Source organism: Argiope bruennichi, chromosome 10 (assembly GCF_947563725.1).
Source record: "Argiope bruennichi chromosome 10, qqArgBrue1.1, whole genome shotgun sequence".
NCBI classification, from domain to species: Eukaryota; Metazoa; Arthropoda; class Arachnida; order Araneae; family Araneidae; genus Argiope; species Argiope bruennichi.
In genome coordinates this window covers 29,075,543-29,102,528 of record NC_079160.1, presented here as the reverse complement: position 1 = coordinate 29,102,528, position 26,986 = coordinate 29,075,543, and the positions used below count along the sequence as shown (strand labels likewise).

Sequence of the window (26,986 nt, the reverse complement as noted above, 5' to 3'; positions counted from 1 at the left end):
TCAAAACATTATTATTTCAAGAATGTATCAATTGTAAAACATTTTATTTTTTATTGTGCAACTCAATCAGTCAGTCAGATGTCTTATATATGTCTTGGGAATTTATTCTCATATTTTCTGTATATTAAAAAATAGCGTGATATTAATTCAGTAGCAAAACGAGTTCTGGCATATCAATACTAGAACTACAACTTCTAAAATCGTATGACATGTAAACAAACGCACGATTCGAAAGTTGTCAATTTTTCAAATTCAGGTTATTTTACAAAATAAATTCTTCGTACTCGAGTTATTAAAAATTCCGGTAAGGCATGTTTATGAATTATTTTAAGTTATTACAAAATTTTTAACTTGGAAATAAAACGATTAAATAATCAAAAAATGGTCAAAAGGAAACCGGAACAGGAGATAAAATTGGGAGAATCCGCTTCCGTGCTCATTCATATGTAAAAGGAAGAATTTATCTTTGAAGTTGAATTTTTCTTGGTAACTTATCATTAAAATTCTTCAAAAGAGAGTTTTGAAATTAATTTTTTGTAATAAAATATTACGTGTAGATGAAAGAAAAATATTTTTTAGATAAAAATTAATTCAATTAGTATTATTTGAGTTTAATTAATTAAATTTTTAATATTTTTCTGAGTTCACAAGTCAGATTAAAAAAAATATATGTAATAGATTATTTACTCTGAATTATAGAATATACTGCAATTATTTAAGCTCTTATTTATTTATTCCACATTCCTTAAGATATAAATTGAGCCCAACTAGTTTTCCCCCTAATATTTCTTTTTATTATGTTCTGTTTCAACAAATTTAAAATTAACGTAGAAAGCAGAACATCAATAGTTTATTTTGATTGAAATAAAAGTTTTTTTTTTCTAAATTCTTAAATTAAAAAAAAAATTCTTATTGTAAATAAAAGTTTTATCTAATACAGTATTAGAAAATAATTTTCATTTTCATGCAGAAAACTACAAGGAATACATTTTTTTAAATGTTACTTGGATTTTAATTCATAAAACTTTGTTACTTTTTATTAGAATCTTTATAGCTATATGAAATATATGACTTGATCAATTGTTTAAAAAATTAATCAATAAACTTTTTGTGTTAATGATTAAAAGGTTTAATTTCGTTATTAAATATTGTTACCTTACCCTATGGAAATTTTCTTGTGCTATTATTTCTATATTATTATTAATAAACTAGAACTTTTTTATCCTTAGATTTTCTGTTGCCATTTTTGATTTTTTTTTTTCTTTAGTTGACATCTAGTTAAAAAAAAAAAAAATTGTGTGTGTGTGTCTGTGTTATATTACAAATTGAATATATGATTACTTCTATCTTATTTATAATGCTCAGATTAATTATTTACTAAGTTGATAGATTTTTTATATGAAGTTATAAACTGTGCTGTTGTAATTGGAACTTTTTTTTTTTGAATATTTCTATTTTCCCCCCCTTTTTTCTAAAATTGAAGATAAAAATTACTGTGTTACTTCAGATCATTAAACATAACTTCTAATATTTTTTTGATGTTATTATTAAACTTATTTAAACATTATATGTGTTTTCAAAATTTTGAAATTATTAAACTGAGTTACTCTGATAGTCTGTAGTGATGCTTTTTCAAAATCACCATAGTATCTTGAAAAAGCAGAATAATTTAAAACATTCTTGTACTAAAATCTTTAAATTGTAATTTGAAGAAAGTTTATATGTATATGAATTATTTAATCTGATATACACAATAATATACAGTTTTTTTTTTTTTTTTTTTTTTTTTTTTTGCATAGGCTGGTCTAGTATTTAAGAAATATATAATAACTGACTAATTTCTATAATACCTATGATGTAATTCTTCCATAAGTGCTACTGCATATGCAAAATTAATTTAGTTTAAATTGGGATTGCTAAACTTCTGTTAACTTTTTTTTTTGTCAGAAGGGGGGGGGGAAAGTTTTTAATTTGTTCCTAATTTAAACCTGTTTTCTGCCCCTCCCCTCAAGTGGAAATAAATAAGAAAATGAAGCATTTAATAATGATAAAAAAAAGAAACATAAAAATGAAATTTTAAATTCAGTAGCTTGTATGCCTTTTCTGCTTGTGTTTTTCTCATAATATTGGATTGAAATAAGACCTTGTGAAAATTTGCATACTTTTTATATATGATCTATTGAGGGTGCAGCTTATAGTTTAAGAAACTGGTACTAAGAAACTGGTTATGCTTAGTACTGTAAACACAGATTTCTCTTTATTTTAATAATCAACAAATGAAGTTTATCTGGACATAATATAAAATACAATCAAAATTCTATGCATATAATATCCAACTCTTAGTTTGAATAATTGACACTGAGATAGCTTGTTAATTTATAAGTTATTTAATTAGATTCTGATACTATGATAAAATTGCTTTTAGAGGGAATCGCTGATTATTCATCTAAATAATGCTACAATCTGTTTCTCTAAAAAAATTGATAACAAATAATGTTTTTAAATAGAACTAATTTATTCAGGTAATCAGTTTTTTTTAGAGGGTACCATTAGATAATCATACTGTGAAAAATGGGGTATATTTTGTATATTCTTGATTGCATTTATATATATATGGATATGTTTCCATGGATTTGATGACAGCTACCATTATGCCACATAACATAGTTTTTTTGTTACATAACGACTACTAAAATATGTTTAAATACTTAAATGCTCGAATCTTCTGTGTCCTCCTTCCTTCCAATCTACCCAATATTTTTTCAGGGAAATGGGGAATATACTCCATATTTTGGCTTTAATGGAATAGGATTTATACAGATATCCCCAAAAGTTGCTTATAAATTTATAAAAGTAGATCATATATACTGAAAAAGGTTGTTTTTATAATAGAAAAGTGTTGCAAATATGTGATTTGTGCATTGGATTGTTTACCAGTAAATTAAATAATTGAAAATATATAAGATTAAGTACTTAATATAAGTGCAATAAAATGCAAAATTACTGCAGCACAGCAAAACAATTGCATGAATAGCAGAGAAAAGCATACATAGTTTTGGACGGAGAACCCTTTGAATATTTATTGATGTATGCAACTATTCATACAATTTGGGGCTGTGGTGGCATGGCGGTAAGGTCTCGGCTGCAGAACCAGAGGTTTTCAGGTTCAAGACTGAGAAAACTGCTGTGTAAGTGGGTCTGATGCAAATTAAACCCGTCATGCCAAATGTCCTTCCGCTGATGTGGTGCGGAAGTTTGGAGAGGAGGGATGCCGGTTCAGGTGTTGTCCTTGACATCTGACCGCAGTTCAAAATTATGAGGTCCATTCCAAAATAGCCCTAGTGTTGCTTTAGAATTTGATGTTAATATAACTAAACTAAACATACAATTTTGTTGTTGTGCTATTGAGACCTAGCAATCCTTTAAGCCTAAGTTGTACATTTTATTTACTAATTTTTCTTCTTCTTTTGCTTAATTCATTAACAAAAATTTTCCTGTGGAAATCATTATTTACATTTACATTACCATTTTTGTGTTGTAAAAATAACTTTTTTCTCTTGTCTGATTTATTTTTTAAAAATTTTAATGATATTGAAAATATCTCTATAAGTGCATATGTGTTGTCATTAAAGTATGATCTAATTACTTGTGTTTAAATTTTTTATAAATTAAATATGGGTCTTTCTGTTTAAAAGAATATGCATATTGTGCTAACTTAAAGGAATACTATATATGTTTTATATTGTCAATTTATATGGTAATTTTTTCATTAAGTTTAATGTAGATTATCATAATTATTTTACAGAGATGGATTGCAATGATAAAGGCATGCAACTTTTAGATGATTTTTGGCAATGGCGCTTGAGTAATAGCCCTGAATTTGCTACTTTCAGTGGTATCCATGAGTTTGATGACAAATTAGAATCTTATACTTTAGATGCTATTTTGGAGAGGAAGGTACTATGGCTTATACTTTATTTAGAAGAAATTGATTGTAATAAATAACTGATGAGTTTGCATATGCTTTTTAGAATATGAAATTATTATTATTATTTTTTGCATTTTTAAAAATGAGTAAGAAAATGCATTATATTTTATAGGTAGTTTGTAGGAAATACTTAAATGATTGTCAGCAAATTTTAAATGAAACTAATCTGAAGAAAGAAATAAGTGAAAATTTGGACTTCCTAGTTTCTGAGCTTAAATGCTTTATCAGAGGAGCTGATGCTAAAGGGTAATTATTATTTTTAATGCTGTTTGTTTGTTTCTTTGCTTGTAAATAATTATTTTGATGATATGTAAGGTTTTGAGACTAAAGATGCTACAAAATTTTGGTTTATACCAAGAGAATCACACATGCAAACCATTAAGACTGAGTTGATACTTTATTTTGGGCATTATTTTCTTTTACTAACTAATAAATGATTAGCAAAGAACTACTTTGTAGTAGTTACCCTTAGTATTTGAAAACCTGTAATCATGGTGTCATTATCAATTGATAAAAGCTAGGTTATTTTATAAGTGAGGACAGGGAGTACTGTATTTTCTTGATAATTTGATATAGCAACTTTATTTCATTTACTCTGCCTATGTAGTTTAATTTATTCAAATTTAAAATAAGTATAATTTAAACTTCAAATCATTTTTTTCTCTTTTTCTTATGATTTTTCTAATTAATTACTTATTAATTTTATATGTTTTGCAATTCTAGGGGGAAAAAAGATGTTTTTTTTAATTAAAAAAATTAATTTTATAAACAAAAAATATTTCAGCTGTCAATGTTTTCTAATTTTTTATACCATTCTGTCGGAATTTACTTTAATAAAAATTGGAATATATTAAGTTTTTTTTTTTTTTTTTTATTATACACACAGGATACTAAAATCACATTCTCTCAGACATACCCAAAAATAAATTTTTTTCTATTTAAAATTATTTATATAAAAATTAAATTTAGATTTAAAAAAGTTTAGTTTTGGAAATTGGAGACAAAAAAGAAGTCTAAGACTTGCATTTCCTGAAAACTTATAGAGCTTAATTAGATCCTGCATGTGATGTATTATAAACTTCAGTTGCATTAAAGAGGACAATAACAATTGATTTTTTTTGCAAGTTAATTAATTTTAATATGAACATCATTATTCTAGAAATAATAGTATTCAGTCTGTTGTCAATTGTGTTATCAAAACCTTTTATATCTGTAGCATAGTACTTAACAATATTGAAAACATAATATTAAAAAAATCCTGTTGGAAAGCCCAAGATAAATGTCAAATTCAGATGTAAAAGAAAATACAATTGATGAGAATTTTTCACCAGTGTGTTTTAAGTTTGGGTTATAAAGCTATTTGAAACTTAAGGTTAAAATCATCTTTTTAGATACTGACTTAGAAGCAGTTGCAGTTAGTAAAAAACTTTCATTACATAAGCTGTTTATTATGATGAGATGATAATATGCCTAATTTGAAATATCTTTCTATCTTCTATCTTTTTGTAATGTAAAGAAGCTTTGGAGAAATGCCAATTTCACAACTTTTTAACTAGATAGCTTATAAAAGCTAAGATTTTCTGTATTCTTGCTAGAAATAGCTCTCACACCTATTCAAATTCAATTAAAATTGCTATAGTTATCATATTCATAAGATTATATATTCAACAATTTATATGTGTGTGTGTGTGGTGAATTAGGTAACAAATCTCTACTACTAATAAAGATGAATGTATGTTTGTAGGTGCTCTACAGGGCTGATTGTTTGAACCTACAGCTATTCAAATTTGGCATATATATATAAGGACAAAAATGTGCACTTCAGAATAATTTTTTGAAATTTTAATTTTTAAATAATTGAATTGAATTTTGATGCTTGATTTATGATAACTTCAGAAAATATTGCACGCATATATAATTTTATTCTGTTTCAAAATTTAAAAAAAAAATGGTTTTTTTAATGATATCAATTTTTTAGTCATCCACATTTTTGTTGAGTTTTGGAATGTTTTGGAATTAATGAATGCATATTCATGAATTGGATGATCATGCATTTTTTATCCTTTTCTACTTTTTATGATAAAACTTTTATGCTGAAAAAGCACAGAATTTAAGACATCTTGATGACAAATTAAATGCTTTGTGTAAATACAAAATAAACATCCATTTAAAAAATAAATATAGTTTCTGCTTTTTTTTTTTCACTCACATCTTGCCTTTCATGGGAAATAGTGATTGATCATCTTCCTCTAAAAAAATGTCTTTGTATGAGGTATGTAAAAAATTAAAAGTGTTTTATAAATAGTTTTATGATGAAATAAAATTAACTTCTTTTTATATTTTATAAACTAATGTTTTTTTTTAAAGCTATAAATAAAAATGATTTGAAAGAAAATAAACAATAAGAACTCAAATTATATTCAGTGATATAAAACTATTTGAAATAAATATGTTTGATTTATTTTGCCTCCCATTTTGTTTATTAATAAATTAAAAGCATTTTGAGATAACGCTTTTGAAGATGTTAAATTTGTTTGAAATTTAAATCTAGTTTTAAGGAAAGGAAATATTTTCATGATTGTAGGTAATACAAAATTGTTTTTGCACTTAAATTTCATAAAAGTTTTTCTAAGTGATATAAAGGAGAGAAAGGAAATTTTTTGGTCTGATAGTTTATATGCTTATTTCTTTCTGCAAATTCTTTATTTCTTAAAATAACTTCATTTACTAAGAAATTTGTATTTATTATTTTAGTAAGAATTTCTCTTGTTAAATTTTTAATCTTTTTTAGTGATTTCTACCAAATATGTTTACTGGCATTGTTAACAAGAATTGAAATCTTGTTTTTCTTGTAAAATTGTATTTTACGAATTAAAATAATCTTATCTCCTTTTAAATATAATTCTATTTTCTTTAGGTATTTTTTCCCTCTCAATTATATGGAAGGGCCACATCTTGAATTTGAAAGACTTATTGCATCCATGAATTGTGAAACATTGAAAGATTTTAATAAAATACTTTCCAGATACAAGGAGTTGCCTGTACAGGTAAAGAAAAATTTTAAAGTTTATTATTTATGATCATCAGCAGTTACTATTTTCATTGTCTTTGATATTTGTAATTCAGTTTCAGCTGTGTTATTCTTTGTACAAACTTAAGTGGTATTTTTCTGTTAAGCCCATATCCATCCAGAAAATCTGTCATTCCTCTATTTGTAAAAATTTACAAAATGCTAAACAAAAGGAGTACGTCATGTAACCTTCTTTTAGAAAAAATTGAAGTTTTCTGTATTTTGCATCTTTGCACTTATTTTGATTACTGACATAATTACAGGAACAGCATTATTTTTGCTTGGTTGTAACTGCTGACAACCTAAGACAGATTAAGGGAAAATCACTAAGATAAATTTCTTATCTCCATTATCTATAATAAAGTCATTACTTTAAATTTTTACCAATTCTCAGCAAGTGCTTGGTTTCTGTTATGGGAAAAATCTTATGAAAGAAGACAAATTTTAAAAAAATTTCTGGCCTATACGGCTATAATTTTTATATGAAAGATATATTATTATTGAAGATAAAGATTATTACACAAAAGATGTACAGTGAGAGTCAGACCTAATCTGCCAAATGAAAGAGGGTGATAGAACACTACAGCAACCCTGTCCTTTCTCTCACTGTTTTCAAATTATGGCAGATAAAATGAATATGCTTCTGATTGGACGGGGGGGGAGTGTCAAACTTATACATAAAATAAGCACAGTTTTGAAAGAGAAATCTATAAAATGTCACAATTTTCATCATGATTCTTGGATTTAAATCTAAGCTACAAATAACAAAATTTTGGTGAAAGGCAAAATCAAATTATTACCAAACTCTTTAATATTGTATACCCAAACTCCATTCTATTTATGAACTGTCAAATTTACCAAAGACTTGTTCATTCCACCAGCTTTCAAATCAGCCTATGAAAAATGATATCAGTTTTCTAATTCAATAGAAATTTAGGCTTGATATAATATTTTATGATCCATATGGGTAGAACCCATATGAATCACAATATGATAAATACTTATTTTGTGCATATGAACAGAAATGCACAATATATTCTCTTAATGTGTATTCAATAGAAAAAAAAAAATAATTAACACTGATTTGGAATCAAGAAAGAAATAAACTTTTGGTTATATATTGTTCATGATATTCATTTATATTCATGATAAAATGTTAATAGATTAGAAGCCTGCTTGCATGAAATTGCAAAAATCATGAATCTTTTTAAATTCATGCAATTATTGAAATAAAAATTATTCAATAAGTTCAAGAAAGCTTTTTTAAAAAACAAAATTACTGCAAAGCATTAAATATTTTTTAGTTTATAACCTGTTTTTTGATTAATGAAATAAAATCAACAAACTGACTTTGTATTTTCAGAGATTGTGTTTAAAATATGCTTTATTATGCTCTCTATAATTAAATGAATTATTATGCATGCTTAAGCATATTTTTTTTATAAATGGTATAAAATTAATTGTATCATTGGTATGTTTTGCCTTTTGAAATTTTATAAAAATATAGCAAAGAATTAAAAATTATTTGAAATCAAACTCTGAAGATTCTTTGAAATCTTTCATTTATATTCTGAAAAAAAAAATATTGATATATTTTAGCAATTCAATTGTTCTGGGTGATATTTTAGCTGAATAACTTTATAATTTTGCCAATTATTCTTGAATTATGCTGACAATATGAAAACTAATGTCAATAAATAAACAGAAGGAAAGTTTGTTTCTTTTTAAGTCACATCCTATACTATTTATTCTCTTGCAATTAACTGAACATCTAAATCCAGCCAGATAATTACCAGCATTTTATTTTATTATTTACAGCATATCTTTGATTTTTTTTAAAGTTTCCAATAATATGTATTAATGAAATATAATCATGTTTCAGATTAATGCGATTTGAAAATGTTGAACAGTTTTAAAATGTTTTGATGTCTTAGATTCATTATGTATACAATATATTACGTTTAAGGATTTTTGCATGCATTTTTGTAAATAAAATTTCTTAATAGATATCTCAGATGACTGAAATAATGAGAGATGGTATTAAACAAAAGATGACTTTTCACAAAATATCTGTGGTAAGTAATTTTGGTAACTGATTACTTACAATTCTTTATAAATTTTATAAAGAATCAAATGATGTAGAAAGCTTTTTTTTATAAATCTATATTAAAAAATTATTTTTAATGATTCAATCATCTATAAAACATCTATTAAATTATGGCAGATATTTTCGTGAGAAATGAGAGATAAATATTTTGACTTAAGTAACTTTTAATAGTTTAATTCTTTTAATTGTTGTTAATTTAACTAATTAATTGTTTCTAATTTTTAAATAGTATAGTAACAAAATTAGAAAGCAAGAAAAAATAGATGAAATTAAAAAAAAGTATTGTAGTATTATAGTTTTTAATATTAGGTTGATAATATATTTTATTTTATATATTAAAAGAGAAGTCTAGTGTCTGCTACTGAAATAATTATAATGTGGTTTCTATTTGTCCTATTGGCATTGCTGCTGCTATAAAAGAATCATGCTTTCGCATGGTCAACATATTGTTATAAATTCGGGGTTATTTGTATTTGTTAGTCGATGAAGAAACAATCCTTAGTAACGTACGACGACTTTTATTAACATGAAAACAAGAGTATGCAATAACAAAGGAACAGCCGAGACACGCACAAGCAATACACAGCAGCACACTATAATAAACAGTAGCCCACAAGTAGTTATCGGTAATAATAACAACCACGGTGCTCAAAGCAGCCAGACTGAATTCAGCTGGAGGAAGAAATCTTCGTAGCTACTCTCTACGGTCTCTTCAAACGCCTGCAATTCTCTATTGTCACCTCGCTTTAGCTGTATCCAACTGTTGACTCACTACTAGACGATTGTCTCACTAATACACAACTACTCCTCAGACGACTCAGATGTTGCTTCTACAATAGATTCCAGTACTCAGCACACAGCTCAATTCACCAAACGCTTGAGCTCCATACAACGCTTGCACTTCAATGGACTGATACAACTATGTGCCGTTGACTCGTTTTGCGACTCTAAACCTCTCTATGACTTTACACACGACTCTCTGCAGCTTAGACTGCCAGCTTTTTATAGTTGCCGGAGCCGGGCAGAGAAGGCTCTAGAACAATCAGGCATATCTCTGTTCCTATTGGCTTTATCGCCAAAATTCTGGAAAATTCCAGTATTATCCATTTTGTCGCCAAATTCGTCGCAATGTCACGAAATGGTCGCCAAGTTTATCAACAAGCTCTGGGATCACAGATTAGACACCCGATCAGCATCCAACAGAGCTGATCATAAAACGATCTTTTCAGTGATTGAACTAACCGTGCTCGGAAGGAACGTTACAGATTTGTAACAATATAAACAATATGGATAATGAATAGTCGAAATGAACTTATTAGTTATAAAATGTAAATAGCTAGATAGTTAAAATTTAGTAAATAGGTTTAGTATCTAAAATATAGATTTTTATCAAATTTTGAACTAAATCTCTCAAAAGGTTGTCCATCTATTGTTTTAGATGTGTGTAAATGCAACAATTCATAAACGCAATGACTTAAATCAATAAAATCCGATATTTGATTTTTTGACTATATCTATAGTTCATTGTTAAATCGTTTCAATCAGTCTAAAAAATGTGTCCAAAATGTATATTTGCACTATAGATTCACTTCTAGATTCATGGCGAACATATATATTTCATAACTATATTTTGCAAAGGTCATGCATTGCATTCATGGCTTTAGCCAAGGTGTGCAATTTTAAGCAAAGGGTAGGTGATAAAATTTTTTATTTAAGAGTATGCGAGAAAATTTAAGGATATTACTGTTGCTAGTTTTATACTAGAAGAATAATTGAGAATATTGTATTTTTGTGTGAAAATTTTCTATGACGTGACAAATCAGGTGCAAGTTTTATTTGATGTTAATGTTTTGTATTGGTGATTGTTTCTTAAAAACAAATTTTTTTTTTATAATAAATATTATATAAACGAAATAAATACTTTTGTATAATTTATACTATTTTTTAACTATTATTATTTACAGAAATATAGAACCTATTTTCTTTTAATTAAATCACAATTTTATTAAAGTTAAACTTTCTGAATTCTAATTTTTTAAAATTAATCCTTGGATTTTGAATTCCATTTATTAATTAGCTTTATATTATAAAATTATATTTGAAGTGCTAACAACACATCCATTCTATAATTGTTGGCCTTATATATATATATTTAAAATAATTGGCAAAATTAATTAATTAACCAAACTTGCATTTAATTACCCACCCATTTCTGTTATTTTGCCATTTTTTTTTATATGAAAGCTCAGTATCTTATCTCATGGACTGGCATAGACTTTTAGAACTAATTCATCTTTACTCTTTTAAACAATTCTTTAATGAAGTTTTACAACAGTTTTTTTAATTGTGTTATTATTTGATTGCTATGTATTTTATGAAATAATGCCATAATCAATTTGTATTCCAAGTGTAAATTTTGTTTAAATATTATTACAATGATATAATGATACTATATAATGAATTTGTAAATATAATATTTTGTATTTCAAATGTGAAGTGATGGAATGGGGTTTTTTTTCTGCTGGTATGGACTTGAATGGTTGGCACAATGATTGGGTGCTCTGCTGCTTGAACACACTGAATGGTGGCATATTCAAATGGACTGGGTCTAAAATTTTGCCCTTTACTCTACAAATAATGCTTATGCTTCTTAATTAATTGGGGTTGCTTTGTGTGACTATGTTTCTTTCTGCATGGCCTTTGGTTGACATGGAGTGAATTTTGAATTAATGAAAGCATGCAACTTCTAGATATGTTTTCAATGAACTTCTGCCATCCGTATGTGTTGCTAGAAATCTCAAAAATATCACATTCACTAATTATTTTTTTATTGGGAAAAATGTTCATTATCTTCCATCCAATAATCACTGTACTAAATTTATTATTATTATTATTATTTTCATATGAAAGCTCATGAGCTCTAGTAAAGCTATCAGTGGTTATCTGCCTTGTCCTCTATTTTCAGAAAATATACGGAATAAAACTTCCTTGACAACTAGAATGATTTTTCCAAATAATTACTTTGCTTTGCAAGCATAGCTCACCAATTTAGAATTCTCTCTATTTATTTTTGGTTATAATTTGAAATTGTATTTTCATTTATTGTAGATTATCAAAGTTGATGTATATGATTAAATTAATATTATTAATATGGTCAGTAAAAAACTGGTAATCGAACTGAACTAAATTTATATTAGAATGAAGAGTTATGGATATTGAGTTCTTTAGGCTGCCTTCATTAAATGAATAAAAGGATTTTAACTTTTTTTTAATTCTAAAATATTATTTTTCTTTGTTTTATTTTAATTTTCTTTCTTTGTTTTATTTTAATTTTCTTTCTTTGTTTTATTTTAATTTTCTTTCTTTTTTCATTGTAACATGTTATTCAATTTCTTATAATTTGCAAATAAAAACAAACAATCTTTTAACAAAATTCTTCATTGCATGTTCTTTTGTTGCATGTATAACTTTTTTTGTTCAACCTTTTATCTTTTTATTTTCTCTGCAATTTCTATATAGGCTGCAATACCAGATCAAATTGATGTTTTAGATCAATTAGATGTTCTTGAAAAGAATCCAGAAGAATGTATATTTTATAAGCCTTTCTTGTCATTACCCGATACAGTTACTGATGAGAAAAAGTAGGTTAAAAACTTTAGAATTCATAATAAAAGATTTTCACAAAAGCAATTTTCTGACCTTGATATTGATAGTTTGTTTAATAGATTATATAAGTCATGTATTTCAAAATATATATGCAAATGTATCCTTTAAAAACCATTGAACTTTCCACTATGTTTGGACAAACAGCTTTTATCTAAATTGTTAAATATTATTTTTCATAGTTTGGTCTTCAGTATATGCATATATATTTGTATTAATAATTTTTATGACTGAACTAAAACAGATTTTGGAATACTTTGATTTTTTAGGTCTTTTTTTATATTTTGCATAGGTCTTTTTTTATAAGCTGTTAAAAAATTCTTTGATTTATGATAATTGATGTGTTGAGCTTATTGTTTTTAAAAAGAAAAAAGAGGAAACTATATTCCTTTTGCATTAAATCACTATTTAGAATAATTTTAGGCTAAGAAGATAAATCCTATAAACAACACTTAAATAAGACAATTAAAATAGCATGGCTGTAATGACAGATAATTTGGTAGAATTATGGGCATGAAGTTATATCTAAATGATTTATCTGAAATCAAATATAACCAGTATTTTCAGCAAACCAACTGTACAGCTGAGAGTACTAGTTAGAAAACTTTTGCAAAATGCATTTTATAGCAATTTTGTTTTCTGTTTTACATCATAAATTTTTTGAAAAAATTTTATTCAGTTCTTCAAGTCAATGCTTGCTTTAGGTTGGATAAAAATATTTTGGTTTCTTTAATTCATGAAATATAAGAGCACATTATAGAGCTTGATGGGGGAAAAGTCGGAACCTTTCAATAAATCAGTTTCTTAGAAATAACCAAATAAATACACACATGATTTGAATATTTTGAAATATTATTTTTTATCCTATAAGAAATTTATGCCACTTTATTTTTGTTGTTGTTTCATGTAGGAAAGCTTTACTTCTTGAGGCTGTTGATTCCATTTCACATAATGTTATACCTGCTTTCAAAATGCTAAAGGAATTTCTTGAAAAAGTAAGCATAATTTATTATTAAAATTCCCTTTTTAAAACAATATATCATGGATATTAAAAATAAATGTGTTTCTACTTCTAGGAATACTTTAAGCACTGCAGGCCCAAAATTGGCATATTTACACTGCCCAATGGAATTGAAATTTATCAGATGTGCTTGGACTTTCACCTTAGTTATTTTTTAACCCCTGAAGAAGTTCATGAAATTGGAAAAAAGGAAGTGGAAAGAATTTTAAAAGAGATGGAGACGGTACATTTTCTTTATATAAATTTACATTACTTTCTTTATTAAGTGTATATATAAACACAATTTTGCTGATGCATGGCCAAAAAGAAGCGACTTTTGATGTTAACTTCAATTTATTTTAGAAAGAGTCATAATTAGTGGAGGATAAAAAGGAGGGCATTCTTTTTCAAAGATCATAAAAAAAAAAAAAAAAGAAAATCTATGATACATTTTGTTATATGTTGCAGGTCTTTCATTTAAATGAATTAACTGATATATTTGATTCTATGATATATTGATATATTATATATATGATATATCTATTTGATAACCATGGAGTATTTGGAAATAGAATTGGCTGATACTATATCACCCTGATATTTTATGCTAAGTGTACAAAAGTATTAGATACATAAAACTCATGCAGACAAAGAGTATCAGGTACTTGGTATGCTTTTGAATTTATTATAAATGGAACATAATCAGACTAATTTGCTGTCCTGCCTCTACAATGTTATTAGCATGTTGATATTTTTAAATATATATATTTCATTTCCAGCTATTATTGTTCTTTACTTCGTGTAACAGTGCACAATGCACAATTCCTGCCTTTCTCTTTGTTAAATATATTAATAAAGTTCTTCCTTTTCTATACTTATCCACCAGTTAATCAGCGCATTGTCAGTACTGTTCCAAAAGAAACAAAATTCCAATTTGGAAACATATTTGTATCCATATCAGCTGCCATTCTTGGCACAAGTGTGAGGACTAATTCTCCCTTTGTGTCAAAAAGTATTGGTTTCATTCCGACAGGAAAAGAATTGATTATTTTTATTGTCAAGCACAGAAATATCAGATAAAAGTATGAGTTATAAAAGTATCAAATGCAATCAAGTATCATTATCAGGCTGTTCATGAACAGCAAACTTGGATATCAGCCCAAGCCTATTCAGAAAACTGTATTTTGTTTGCAACTTTTAGGAAATTTATAGCTATGAACAAAAAAAATTATTGATAAATGTCATGAACAGCAAGCGACGGTATTTTAACAATATATTTTTGCCGAATTCTTGATGGAATTGAGAATTTTTTTACTGATAAAATAGTGAATATTTTAAGAATTAAATTTAGGTCTTTTTTTCTGAAATTTTATTGATAGTTTTTAACAATTAAGTAGCATTTTTTTCTTGGATTTTAGCAGCCCCACTTATATTGTATTCTTTCAACTATTACATAACAAATTTTACCATTTTTCTTTCATAGTAATCTTTTAAATTCATATTTTTTCATTGTACCCTTGTCTTTAAAGGTTATTGAGTCACTTGAGCTTAAAATGTCAGTGAAAGAATTTGCTGAAAAGATGAGAGAGGATGATGACTTCTATTTCAATGATGCAGTAAGTTATGCATTTGGGCAAAAGTATAATATAAATTGAGCTTTATGTTTAAATGACGGACAAATATTTAATACATAATGATATTTTTTTAACATTTTTTTCTAAGAATTATGTTTAAGTATTTTAATAAAACATAATTTCTGGATTTATATAATTCTAGAATCTTAGCTATACTAATAATTAACATGCTATTTAAGTAGGTACATGTTTTTTTTATATTATGTATTATTTTTCTGAATTTTCACTTAGTTTACCATTTCAAAATGTCTGATTCAAATCATATATTTTTTAAATTAATCTTTTTAAAAGTTAAAATTTGTGACAGTTTTCGGGGCATTATTAAACATTGATTCTTATATCTGAATATCTGAAAATTCCTTAAAAAATTAAAGAAATTAATTAAAATGTTCAAAAGTTAAAAGACTTTTAAAAAGTTATTTGTAATGACTTATGTGCTAATAGTCTTTAACGCAAATGATACTTAAAGGCTTTTTATTTATGTTATACCTTTGATTATTTCTTCAGTATAGGGTTTCTTGCATATTTTATTATTATAGCTTATTATTAAAATATATTGCATTAGAAAAATCTATTTAAAAATTCCTTGAAAGTGTTGATGAAATTGATTTTTCTTTTTTTAGGAAGAACTGATAGAAGCATATAAAGGTCTTGTTTTCAATAAAATTCAACCATTGCTAGGAAGAGTGGTCAATAAAATTCCAGATAGTAAACTTGAGTAAGAATGTTTAAATTTTTACATGTTTAAATAGTTTCAATGTAAAATTTTTTAGAAATGTACTTTGAGAAAGTTTTAATTTAATTATTTATTGCCGTGCATTATTTTTTAAGTATTTAATTACTGCTTGCACATTTTATTAATGTAGCTATTAATATTATAAACATAATATTTTAATTAATACTGTTCTTTTTTTTATGTATGTATGTATGTATGTGTGTGTGTATGCAATTAAAGATTAATTACATGAATGGCACAAATTGCATTACTTTCTAGCTAAAATTCTTGAAGATTGAACTTAGATTGCCACATTCAATTTTTGATTTAGTTTGGATTTGATGAGAAATAAATGCTAAATTCTAGTGAATAAGTTTCCAAGGGAAGATAGATGTCAAATATATATTATGTCTTATTATTTCAATGTAGGGCTCTTTGATTCTTCATTTATAACATGTGCCGTTGAGGAAACATTTGCATAAATATTTGTTTACAATCAATTATTCATTTTCTATTCTTATTATTAGCTAAAAATTAAAGTCGTCAAAGCTACAACTTATAATTGCTTATAAGTTACTGGAGTTTTTTGTTAATATAATTTTATATATGTGAAAAGTTATAAAACTATTATTCTATGCAGTGGGCTTCTAGGATGAGAAAAAGTATTTTTAAATTTTAAGAATTATTTAAAAAAATTATCTTTTTTTTTTGTGCACTTAATAATTAAATTGTATTAATTGTTTTGTCTTTTTTTCTCTTTTTCATCTCTTTTTGTTTTACATAAAAATTAGTTTTTATGATAAGACAATTTGCAAGTAATTAATCTATAAATTGTTGGTCTAGTAAACATGATTTATTTTTCAGAATAAGGCCATCAAGCGCATCAATGAGTGGTGGACCAGCAGCCTATTATTTGGCTGGTACATTTGATGGGAAGAGACCAGGGGTATTTTATGTTAATGCAGGAGATGTCAAAGCAGTGTGAGAAAATCTGCTTTTTTAAAAATTTATTTAGATTTTTTTCTTGGGAATATTTAAAATGACTTAAAATGTTTTTTTTTTTTTATCAAGACTTTCATAAATAAAACCTTTAAAACCATTTTGATGAATACAAATTGATCCACCTTCTATTAATTATTTCAGTTCAATTGTTTTAGTTTGCTATATTTTTTTTTTTGTAATGATCATTCCTTCCCCCTCCCCTTTCTTTTTTTTTGTTTTTTTGTTTTTGGTCATCATTTCCACTATTATTATAATGAACCTGTTCTATGGCAAAATAAATAATAATAATAAAGAGCAGTTGTATTTTCTGTTGAGTTAAAATTACCGAAAATTGAACTTTGAGTTGACAATTACAACATCCAGCAAGAAATATTATGAAAAGAAATTAGTTAGGTGAAACTGATGTATCATCAATAATTTTATTACATATGTGCTTGGATCCGAAGACTAGGTGCAATGGTCACATTTTCCTACCTAATGATTTCAAAAAATGAATCATTATGTGAAATGCTTGAACAAAATTGGAAATGATTTTAAAAGCTGCAGATCTTTTCATAGTATCAAAGTGAAGTGTGATCAGAGTCTTGTCCAAACCTAATATTTTATGCCTACAAATTATTTTTACTATATTCTACTGAGTATTATTTTATATAGCACAGCTGTTTACTCCAATCAGGCAGCACATACTGAAATAAGAATTAATGATTTAAGGTGCTTTGTTTCCAAGGTGCAACTATCTCCCAAAAAATTTTTCAAACATATACTGATTTTATTGTGAAATTTAGTACTTTTTACTTTTTGTACTTTCATAATTTGTACTTTTGCTTGAAAGTATTATTATGAAATGATGTGTGTTTCCTCATTTGTTATATTGTTATTTATGTCAATTAATTTTTTTTCAATATGCATTTTAATTTTATTTTGTCATTCTAAATTGAAAGACTCAAATTTTAGCTATTCGAAGAAATTATTTCTTTTTAAAAAAATACATTTTAAGGAACAAATTGTTGCATTTCGAAACACGATATAAAAGCGAAGGATTATTTGTTTACATGATATCCAAATGATATGAATATATAAATTTAATTTAGCAAATGTTGATTATAAGTATTTTAAAAGTTGTCTATAATTAATTGTTACATCTGAGCTTCAATAATGTCTGCAAAAAGTAGAAAAATGAAATATTTAATTTTTTAATTATTGCGCTTCACAATTAGAAAATAGTTTGTTTCATGAATTTTTTTTTTTTTTTACATTTCAAATAATATATTTTTATTTTAGGCCAAAATATGATATGGTGTCTTTAGCACTCCATGAAGCTTTACCTGGTCACCATCTTCAGGTGCTTTTTTAAATTCCATTCAATAATATTTTGCATGTATTGATTATTTTCATGTTATTTTATTGATGATATTTAAATTTCATAAAAGTTTATTTCTAAAATAGTAATTTTGAAATGATCATTGTTTAAAAGTCTAAAAAGAGGGAGAGGGGGATGCTTATTCATTTATTTTCTTTTTATCTGATATTTGATCTATCCCAATTTTAGTTGGAAAATATTTCTCACCTGCAAATGAGTGTTTTTTTTTTATATTATCAAATCAGTTATAAGATATAATTTGTTATTATCTGTAGTTATAAGATATACTACAGATAATATCTGATATTAATTATTTGTGAGTTTTTAACATTTTATTATGAAATTGATTATGCACTGAACACATTAAATTTTATGGGGTTCCAAATATTGAATTATCTTGAGATGTAAATAAATAAATAGATTGATTTAAAAATAGCATTTTGTATTCATAGAAAAATTGAAATATGAAAAATGCATCTTATGCAATAAGATGCTATTAATGCATTGAAATAAACAAATTATCAATATAATAATAATGATAATAAGGCATAGTCACTGGATTTTGGATTTGTTTCTAAAGGATTGGAATTTGAAACTTGATGCTAATATTTTTTTTACTTCCTTATATATGTAGTATGAAAAGAGAAAGCATTGCAATGTGAAAAAATTCTGATTTTCTAAGACAAAAAACACAACATGAGATTTTTCAGATTTTTGAAATTATGTGCCTGTTGTGAATACAATAAATCAAAAACACTTTAAGCTGGGTAGATAAAATCAGTATGTGATGTCGCCAAATGTGTAGAATTTTATCAAATTTTGAACCAAATCTAATCAAAAGAAATTTGTTTGTCCGTCCGTCCAAATATAAGTAAATGCAATAAATCTAAAGCATAAAGAACTGGGAAGATTTTTTTGGTGTGCAGTTCTAGCGTCTAAAGTGTAGACCCATATAAAATTTTGAACAAAATCTGTTGAATGACTGCCTGTCTGTCTATACTTTTACATAATGCAAATTCTATAACTTACAAATGAAAAATTTGTAAGTTAAAAATCAATGAAATTCTGTATGGGATCTTGTGATTACAGCTGTAGCTTTATGTAAAATTTTGGTTTTGAATGGTTGAAAGAAAGTGTTGAAAATGCAAGTTCACAGCACAAAATTACATCGGACTGTCGAGATAAATATCTGAGCACTAGTGGTATTCATGGTCTTATCAAGGGTTCACAGTTTTATGGAAGGGAACTATAGAGGGGATACCAATATTTAAGAGTATGTAAGAAAGTTTCGGGTAGACTTTTCACATTGGTTGTGAATCAAACTTCCTTTTTAATATGGCCTGAAATTTGGAAGAAGATATTTTGCCTGGCTTCTTTAGTTGGTATTATCTTCATTAGTTTTTATGTAATGCAACATTAATGTTAATCCTAATATCTTAACTTCAACTTCCAAATATGATATTAGTTCTGCAAATCAAATATACAGAATACATCTATTTTAACTGAACTCTTTGATTTTAGATTTTTGCTTCAATCTGAATAAGAGAAATACATTTTAAAAGTATTTATGTATCCATACATATATTATTGTATTAAGCTTTAAACTGTCTGTGTACAAATTTTACCATCTTCTACATTTGGGACTATTAAGTGACATTATATGGTTTACTAAAGCTCTGTATGAATTTTAGCAATATTACTTCTTTTGGATTATTGAATATTTATTTGTTAATTAGACCTTTTTTGACAAAGTTATAAAAGTTGGCTATTATATCGATTCTGGTTAACTTTTAGCTTACAAGCTAGATGATATCTGAGGCATTTTAGAATTGATATTTTAGCAATGAAAGAGGAAAAATTTTTCTCTCTTTTCATGTCATTAGGAGATAAGATTTGGGGTTCTTTTTGTTTGCTTTTATAACTATTGTTCTTATCATTCCATATTAGCAGTTTGTTTATAACAATTGATGTAACTATTTAATAGTATTTGGCTGATGCAGAGGAAGGAGGGTGTCGGGCAAATCAATTTTAAAAAAATTGTTATTAACCTACTTTCTAAGTAGATAAGTTTGTGAACTGTACAAATTCCATGAATAATAAAATATAAGAACAGTATCAACACTTTGCTATGTACAATTAGGCAGATTCTTAATGTGTTTTATTATGTTCACTTGATTATTGCGGTATTTATAAGCACTGAGCATCTGATTAAATAATACTGGGTACTGGCATGAATGTCATTCTGCCATGAGCCGTCTCTTCTAAAAATAAAGAGGAATGTATGTGTGTGTTGGTGCTCATATCTTTAATGTCTGGCAGTTTTATGATGCTATAGAGTTATATATAATGATTTATTTAAATTTAAGATTATCAATATCCTCAAAGAATCAGATCATCACCAAAGGCGATTAGTTATAAAATATTAATTGGCTGTAATAAATAATAACATGTCTCATTAAGTTAAAAATGTGTAGAAATGTATAGTTCAAGTTATCAAAAAATAGGGTTTCATAATATGCATTGCTTAGGGTTGCAAAATACATAAATTTGTCTCTAGGCAACTGATTAAGATAGATGAGTAGAATTGCTTAGAAGATGATATAGAAGAGAGGAGGATTAATATCTTTTTTTAATCTGTCTAGATTGATTTAACTATTTTTAACTTAGTGGTGTTAAACTACAAAAGGAAAACTAATTATTAATGAATATTTTTCTTTTAACCATTTATATATAAAAATTACAAATCTTTTCTTTTCTCCTTGTTTAATTGATGTCAGCATTTTATTATAAATAACATTTTATCTTACAGGCCTCTTACCTCATGGAATGTAAAGATCTTGCTGAATTCCGTAAATATATAGAAGATAGAAAATATTCTGAATCTCCATCTCGTTTCCCGCTTCACACTGCTTACATAGAAGTATGTCTCTCTCTCTCTCTCTCTCTCTTTAACCTTGTTTTGCAATAATATTCCTTTAAAATTCATTTAGGTTAGTTACATTTACTCGTCCTTTACAGGGTTGGGGTTTGTATTCTGAATACCTTGGTAATGAATTAGGATTGTATGATGATCCATATATTAAGTAAGTTTCTGTGAATTATACTTAATATATTTAAAAGTTAATAAATTCTTCTAAATATTTCATGTACGTTTATTTAAAAAGTGTTCAGGTTAATGAAATGAATTTAATTTCCCATAAAGATTGATCATTATACATATAAGTGTGCCATTTTTTTTTATGAACCTATTATCTGATCATTGCTTTATACTGACTGTACATTTATTAAAATATTTATTATATATTTATTAAAACATTTATTAAAATATTATACAAATTCTGATTTAAAAAAATCTGTGCAATCTATACCAATATATCTTGTACTAACATTTTTATGATGGTAAATAGTGTAATATAACTTTTCTTTTGAATTATTCATGCGAATAATAAATTAGCCATCAAAGAACATTTAATTTTAAAGCATATTTTTGCTCCTCATTTTCAATTGCAACCTATGTATTCCTCAATATTTTTCAGAATATAAATAAAATTAATAATTTTATCTAATTTTGCAGGCAATATCTAAATTCTTCAATAACCTTATCAATATTCAGAGAAATGCAGTGAAAAACAATTTGTTACTCTTCATAGAGTCCTATGATTGAACCAGTATCAATTTCTGTTATAGTAATTAGGTACATTCATTCTGTTACATAGTTCATGAAAGAAAGAAGATTCTGTCAGATTACATTATCTTCTTTCGTTGCAGAAAATAGAAGTAGTATTTTAAATTTTTACAGGAGTTTTTTCGCAAAGCTGAAATTTGAATATTAATGAAAAATAACTATTAATAAATGGAAATTAATTAAAAATGTGGAAATACAAATGTTTTATTAAAAAAAGTAAATGAAAGTAAAATAAATGTATATTTATTTTACTTTCATGATAAATAAGAAAATAACATATCTTAAATGCATATTTATTTTACCCTTATATTTTCAAGATTTATTTTTACTGTACAGCTGTGGCTGTACAGATTTTAAGCAAGAGTAAAACATGCTGAAAAAATTATATAAAATTTCGTTTTAAGATTGATTTTTAATTAAAAATTAAATTAACTCCAGTTATATTATCTTTATCAAAAATTTAATTATTTTTTATTGACTAATGTGTAAAAAAATTTGTAGAAAAGCAATTATTGTTAAATATTTGTAATTTTATTGAATATAAGTAATGCCAAAAGGTATCACTGCACTTGTAGTATAAATTACAGCATCCTTATGGTTACTATCCTTGAGCTGCTACTACTTATTTTCATTATTACATTTCTGAATTAATTTATAGAAGAATTTCATATCTAGTTATGTACTTTTCCATTTATTGTTTAGAGATAAGATAGAATGAAAAGTTAGTTTTCATATGTTTTAAATACTGAACTTTAATGGGCTTCCTATTCTCTGTACCTAGACATAGATGATATTTTAAGCCTAAAATATGTTTTAAAACTTATTTCGATAAGTGAATTACTTCTTTTAGTTTTTTAAGATTCATTGTAATAATCTGTGATATTCTCTTAACTATGCACTGGATTATGTACAGAAAATTTTTCTATAATTGAAATAATGGTTTAGGCATAAAAAATTGACAGTTGTTGCTATCAATTTGCTCTTCACTCTGTGTTAGAATATTGAATGATTAACTCTTTCTCTTCATTCAGTAATGTTATGACTTTATAATAAGAAACTCTTGCAACTAGTAAGAGTTATATTAATAACTTTGAATGAAAATTACCAATATAATTAATCTGTCTAATATTTATGAAATTTGTCTTGTAGAGAATAATTTGGATTGATTCTAATGTAAAGTATAAACAAATTATAAATAACATTTTTGTTTGTTGTTGTTATTTTCTAAAGCATTGAAAAATGTCTACTTTTTATGTTAAATAAGTAGATGCATTTTATAGATTTGGCTATCTGTCACATGAGATGTTGCGTGCCCTTCGTCTTGTTGCCGACACTGGTTTGCATGCTTTTGGGTTAGTAATATTGCTTTCTTTGATTAACATTTAAAAATATAAATTTAAAGTTGCTTTTAGAACATAGTATAGTTCTCTTAAGGTGCCTGGTTAAATTTTATTTCATTTTAAACTGTTTTTTTTTTTTTTTTTTTTTTTTTTATAGATTTTGAAATCCTCTATGTAGTTTTATTTTACAGTATTTGATTTTTTTTACAAAATAAGTTTTGGAAGAGTTCTATAATATTAATAATTGCTTTTAAATGTTTTGCTCATTTTTAGTGTAAAAAAACTGCTTGAGCATTCCAGTTATTATCCATCACATATAAAAAATTTTGTATATAAATTTATACTGAATTTATACAAGCACTGCAGAATCATAGTTTCATGGCCAGAGTACTGCAAGTTAAAATCTTGATTCCTCTAAAGATGTATCTGTTGTCTTGATGTGTTTTAAAATACATCAATTTGTGAATCAAAGATCTTCATTTTGGTATAAAAGTTTAGATTTAACAAAGGAAATAACTAAATTAATGCTTATCTAAATATGTTTAAAAATTTACTATGCTCTAAAAAATTATTGTGCAGCTTTAAAATAAGAAATTAATAAAGCATATCTAGTAAATTGCATAATATGCATACTTTATGTAAAATTATTTAAATCAATAGAAGATTTTAAATATATTAAATATATATTTAATTAAAATTATTTATTGCTGATTCTAGTTTTGAAATACTATTGTAGCATATATTTTGTATTTTTATTTGTTTCTAGGTGGTCTATTGAGAAAACTGTCAACTATATGTTGGATCACTGTGCAATTTCCCGCAAGCATATTGAAAATGAAGTGAATAGATACATTACTTGGCCTGGCCAGGTTCGTAGAAATTTTCACTTGATACATCTTTAAGTAAGAATTACTCAAATTTCTCTGACTGTTTACTCCATAATCAACTGTAATTTATGAGTTAATTCTGACATATATCAGGAACAGATGATTGTGAAAGCACTACAACTTTTATTTTTGTTCTGTATTCTCATGCTACTTTATGTCCATATTATTTTTAATTAATTTTGAATAATTCATTACCCAGTTAATAAAGCTGAAATAAGCAAATGATTTTATCATAAAGAATTGATATCAATTGTTCCATTGAACTAATTTAGAGTATACAGTATTTTTCTTATTAATTTCAAATGTTTATAGGTGTATTTAAATAGATCAACATTCTGTTAGTTGCATCTTATCTGATAAAAACATAATTACTTCTTTTTTCAGTAACCAGATGATGCTATGTCTGAGAAAAATTTGTGTTTACTTTAAATTGCATTTATATATTATTCTATTACTAAGCTATATTATTTACTAGTGTTAACAATATATACTTGTGTATCTGATGGATACAGTGTAGCAACATTTGTTTGGAAAAAACATGTGACTAACAGAATGCTGAAGTAATATATCATTAATGTATATTACCGTTATAATAAAGTAAAATAAATTATGAAACAACTGTACTTTATTTCAGAATATCGTTAAACTTTACTTAAATACTAAATTGTAAATTTTTATGTTTCTGCTACTTTTTATTTTGTAAGAAATGACAGTGATGCCATATAACATTTTTAAGTATAATTTCTATTGCCAGTTTGCATTTGAGATTTAGCAATGAATAAATACTGTAATATCATTGTATTTAAATACTTAATGATTTTTTTATCATTATGTTATTTATTGAATGTACATATCGAGTTCTTTCTTACTTTCATAGGCATGTGCTTACAAAATTGGTGAAATCAAAATAAAATCTTTGAGAGCAATGGCTGAAAGAGTCTTGGGTAAGTTTCCCATATAATATGATTTGTCAATTAACTTAATTGTAACTATGATCGTTATCTTTTTCTGTTGTTGTGTCGGAGACAACTATTAACTTGGTAAAATCTTGTTTCAAAATTAATATCTTTATCACAGTGGTTTTAGAGAGATAAAATAACAATGATTTTTATAAAGAATTGCTTTTTTAATTTAAAAAGCATATTAATATCGAATGAAATGTCATAATAATGAAACAAAAAACTGCTTTTTGGATTTTTATATATTTGGGCATCATGGATGTGATATTATTGCTTTCATTTATCAAAAAATTCCATATTTGTTCTCTATGTTCTTGTGTTTCGAGCTATTTCTTTTTAATCTACTCAAGCTCAAGCATTTCCGCATTGAAAGATTGTGGTGAAGTGGAATGCTATTAGAGATGTCATTCATTTTGTCTAATTAGTGTCTGAAATTTCAGTTAGGATTGAAGGTAGGGGAGTTGTGGAATATTGACCATATTATGCAATGAAATGCCAAAAAGCATTGCTACCAGTATCACAAATTGTGATTTGATGTTCTAAACTGTCTTGTGTCTCTTGTGCATATTATTTTTGACTGGTTTCTAGTGTTTTCTAGATTAACCTTGTTGAGACGCATATCTGGAATATGATTGAAAGAGTTATTCATCATTGGCATAGCTATGGAATTGTGTCCGATTTTCTAAACAGCATAGTTATTCATTTCACATCCACTAGCTTGTAGCATCCATGCTACAATGAATTGTCATCCTTTGCCAGGTTTAAAGAAATTCCCACTATTGCACCCCATTATTTTTGGCATTCTGACATAAAACAGATTAAAATGATGTCATTTATGATTGAATTGATGCAATTTCAAAATATACAAAAATTAAAAACATGGTAAGCTGAAAGCTGTGCCAAAAAATTATTTAAAAAGAAAAAATTTTCATCAATGTTTATGAAATTTCAACATTTTTAAAATAAAATTAATTGCTTTGCAAGATTTTTTTTCCATGGAAGAAAAGAAATTCACAAAAAGAATGATACAAGGCTACAGTGCATTTTATTATGAACATGGAACTTACAATAAATACATATAAATATGAAAAAAAAAAAAAAAAAAAATGTTCAGAAAATAAAAAATGCTTTTGCTTTGTTTAATTCATACACAGGTCCAAGTTTTAATATCCAGGAGTTCCATGGTGTTATCTTGCAACACTGTGGCCCCCTTGATTTGCTGGAGAAAAAAGTACAAGAGTACATAAAGCTGAAGGCTTGAACAGACTGTTCCAATTCTACATTCAATTGCAAAAGAACTCAAGTGGATGGCTCAATTTTTTTTTCTATTACTTAACTTTTAAATAAACATGGACTGATTTTATAACTTCATTCAGTTTATATTTTATTTATGAATACATTAAAGCTTATGATGACTAGTCAACATTTACAACATTTGAAGCTTCAGTACAACTACAGAGTGCAGTTCAAATGCATGATTATATATCACATTGCAGGACAAGCAACACAAAAGCTATACAATATATAACCATTTTATGATATACATAAATAAATAAGGAATGATATGAAAAATGTA

At 26.0% G+C, this 26,986-nt stretch overlaps 1 protein-coding gene across 2 annotated transcripts; it reads left to right on the top strand.

Moving 5' to 3' along the window:
- The first annotated feature begins 190 nt into the window (after positions 1-190).
- On the top strand, positions 191-26,781 carry LOC129988158 (uncharacterized). 2 transcript variants are annotated; one of them, XM_056096310.1, is made up of 18 exons: positions 191-304; positions 3,806-3,957; positions 4,101-4,234; positions 6,906-7,035; positions 9,065-9,133; positions 12,685-12,806; positions 13,739-13,823; positions 13,905-14,072; positions 15,358-15,444; positions 16,086-16,180; positions 17,042-17,158; positions 18,461-18,521; positions 21,349-21,459; positions 21,558-21,622; positions 23,505-23,576; positions 24,331-24,433; positions 25,329-25,395; positions 26,565-26,781. In XM_056096310.1, exons 2-18 carry the CDS (start codon positions 3,808-3,810, stop codon positions 26,669-26,671), a joined length of 1,743 nt encoding a protein of 580 aa, XP_055952285.1. In that variant the 5' UTR covers positions 191-304; positions 3,806-3,807; the 3' UTR covers positions 26,672-26,781. The 2 variants fall into 2 exon arrangements, with proteins under 2 accessions (XP_055952285.1, XP_055952286.1); XM_056096311.1 differs by lacking the exon at positions 191-304 and adding an exon at positions 354-486.
- Positions 26,782-26,986: the final 205 nt, after the last annotated feature.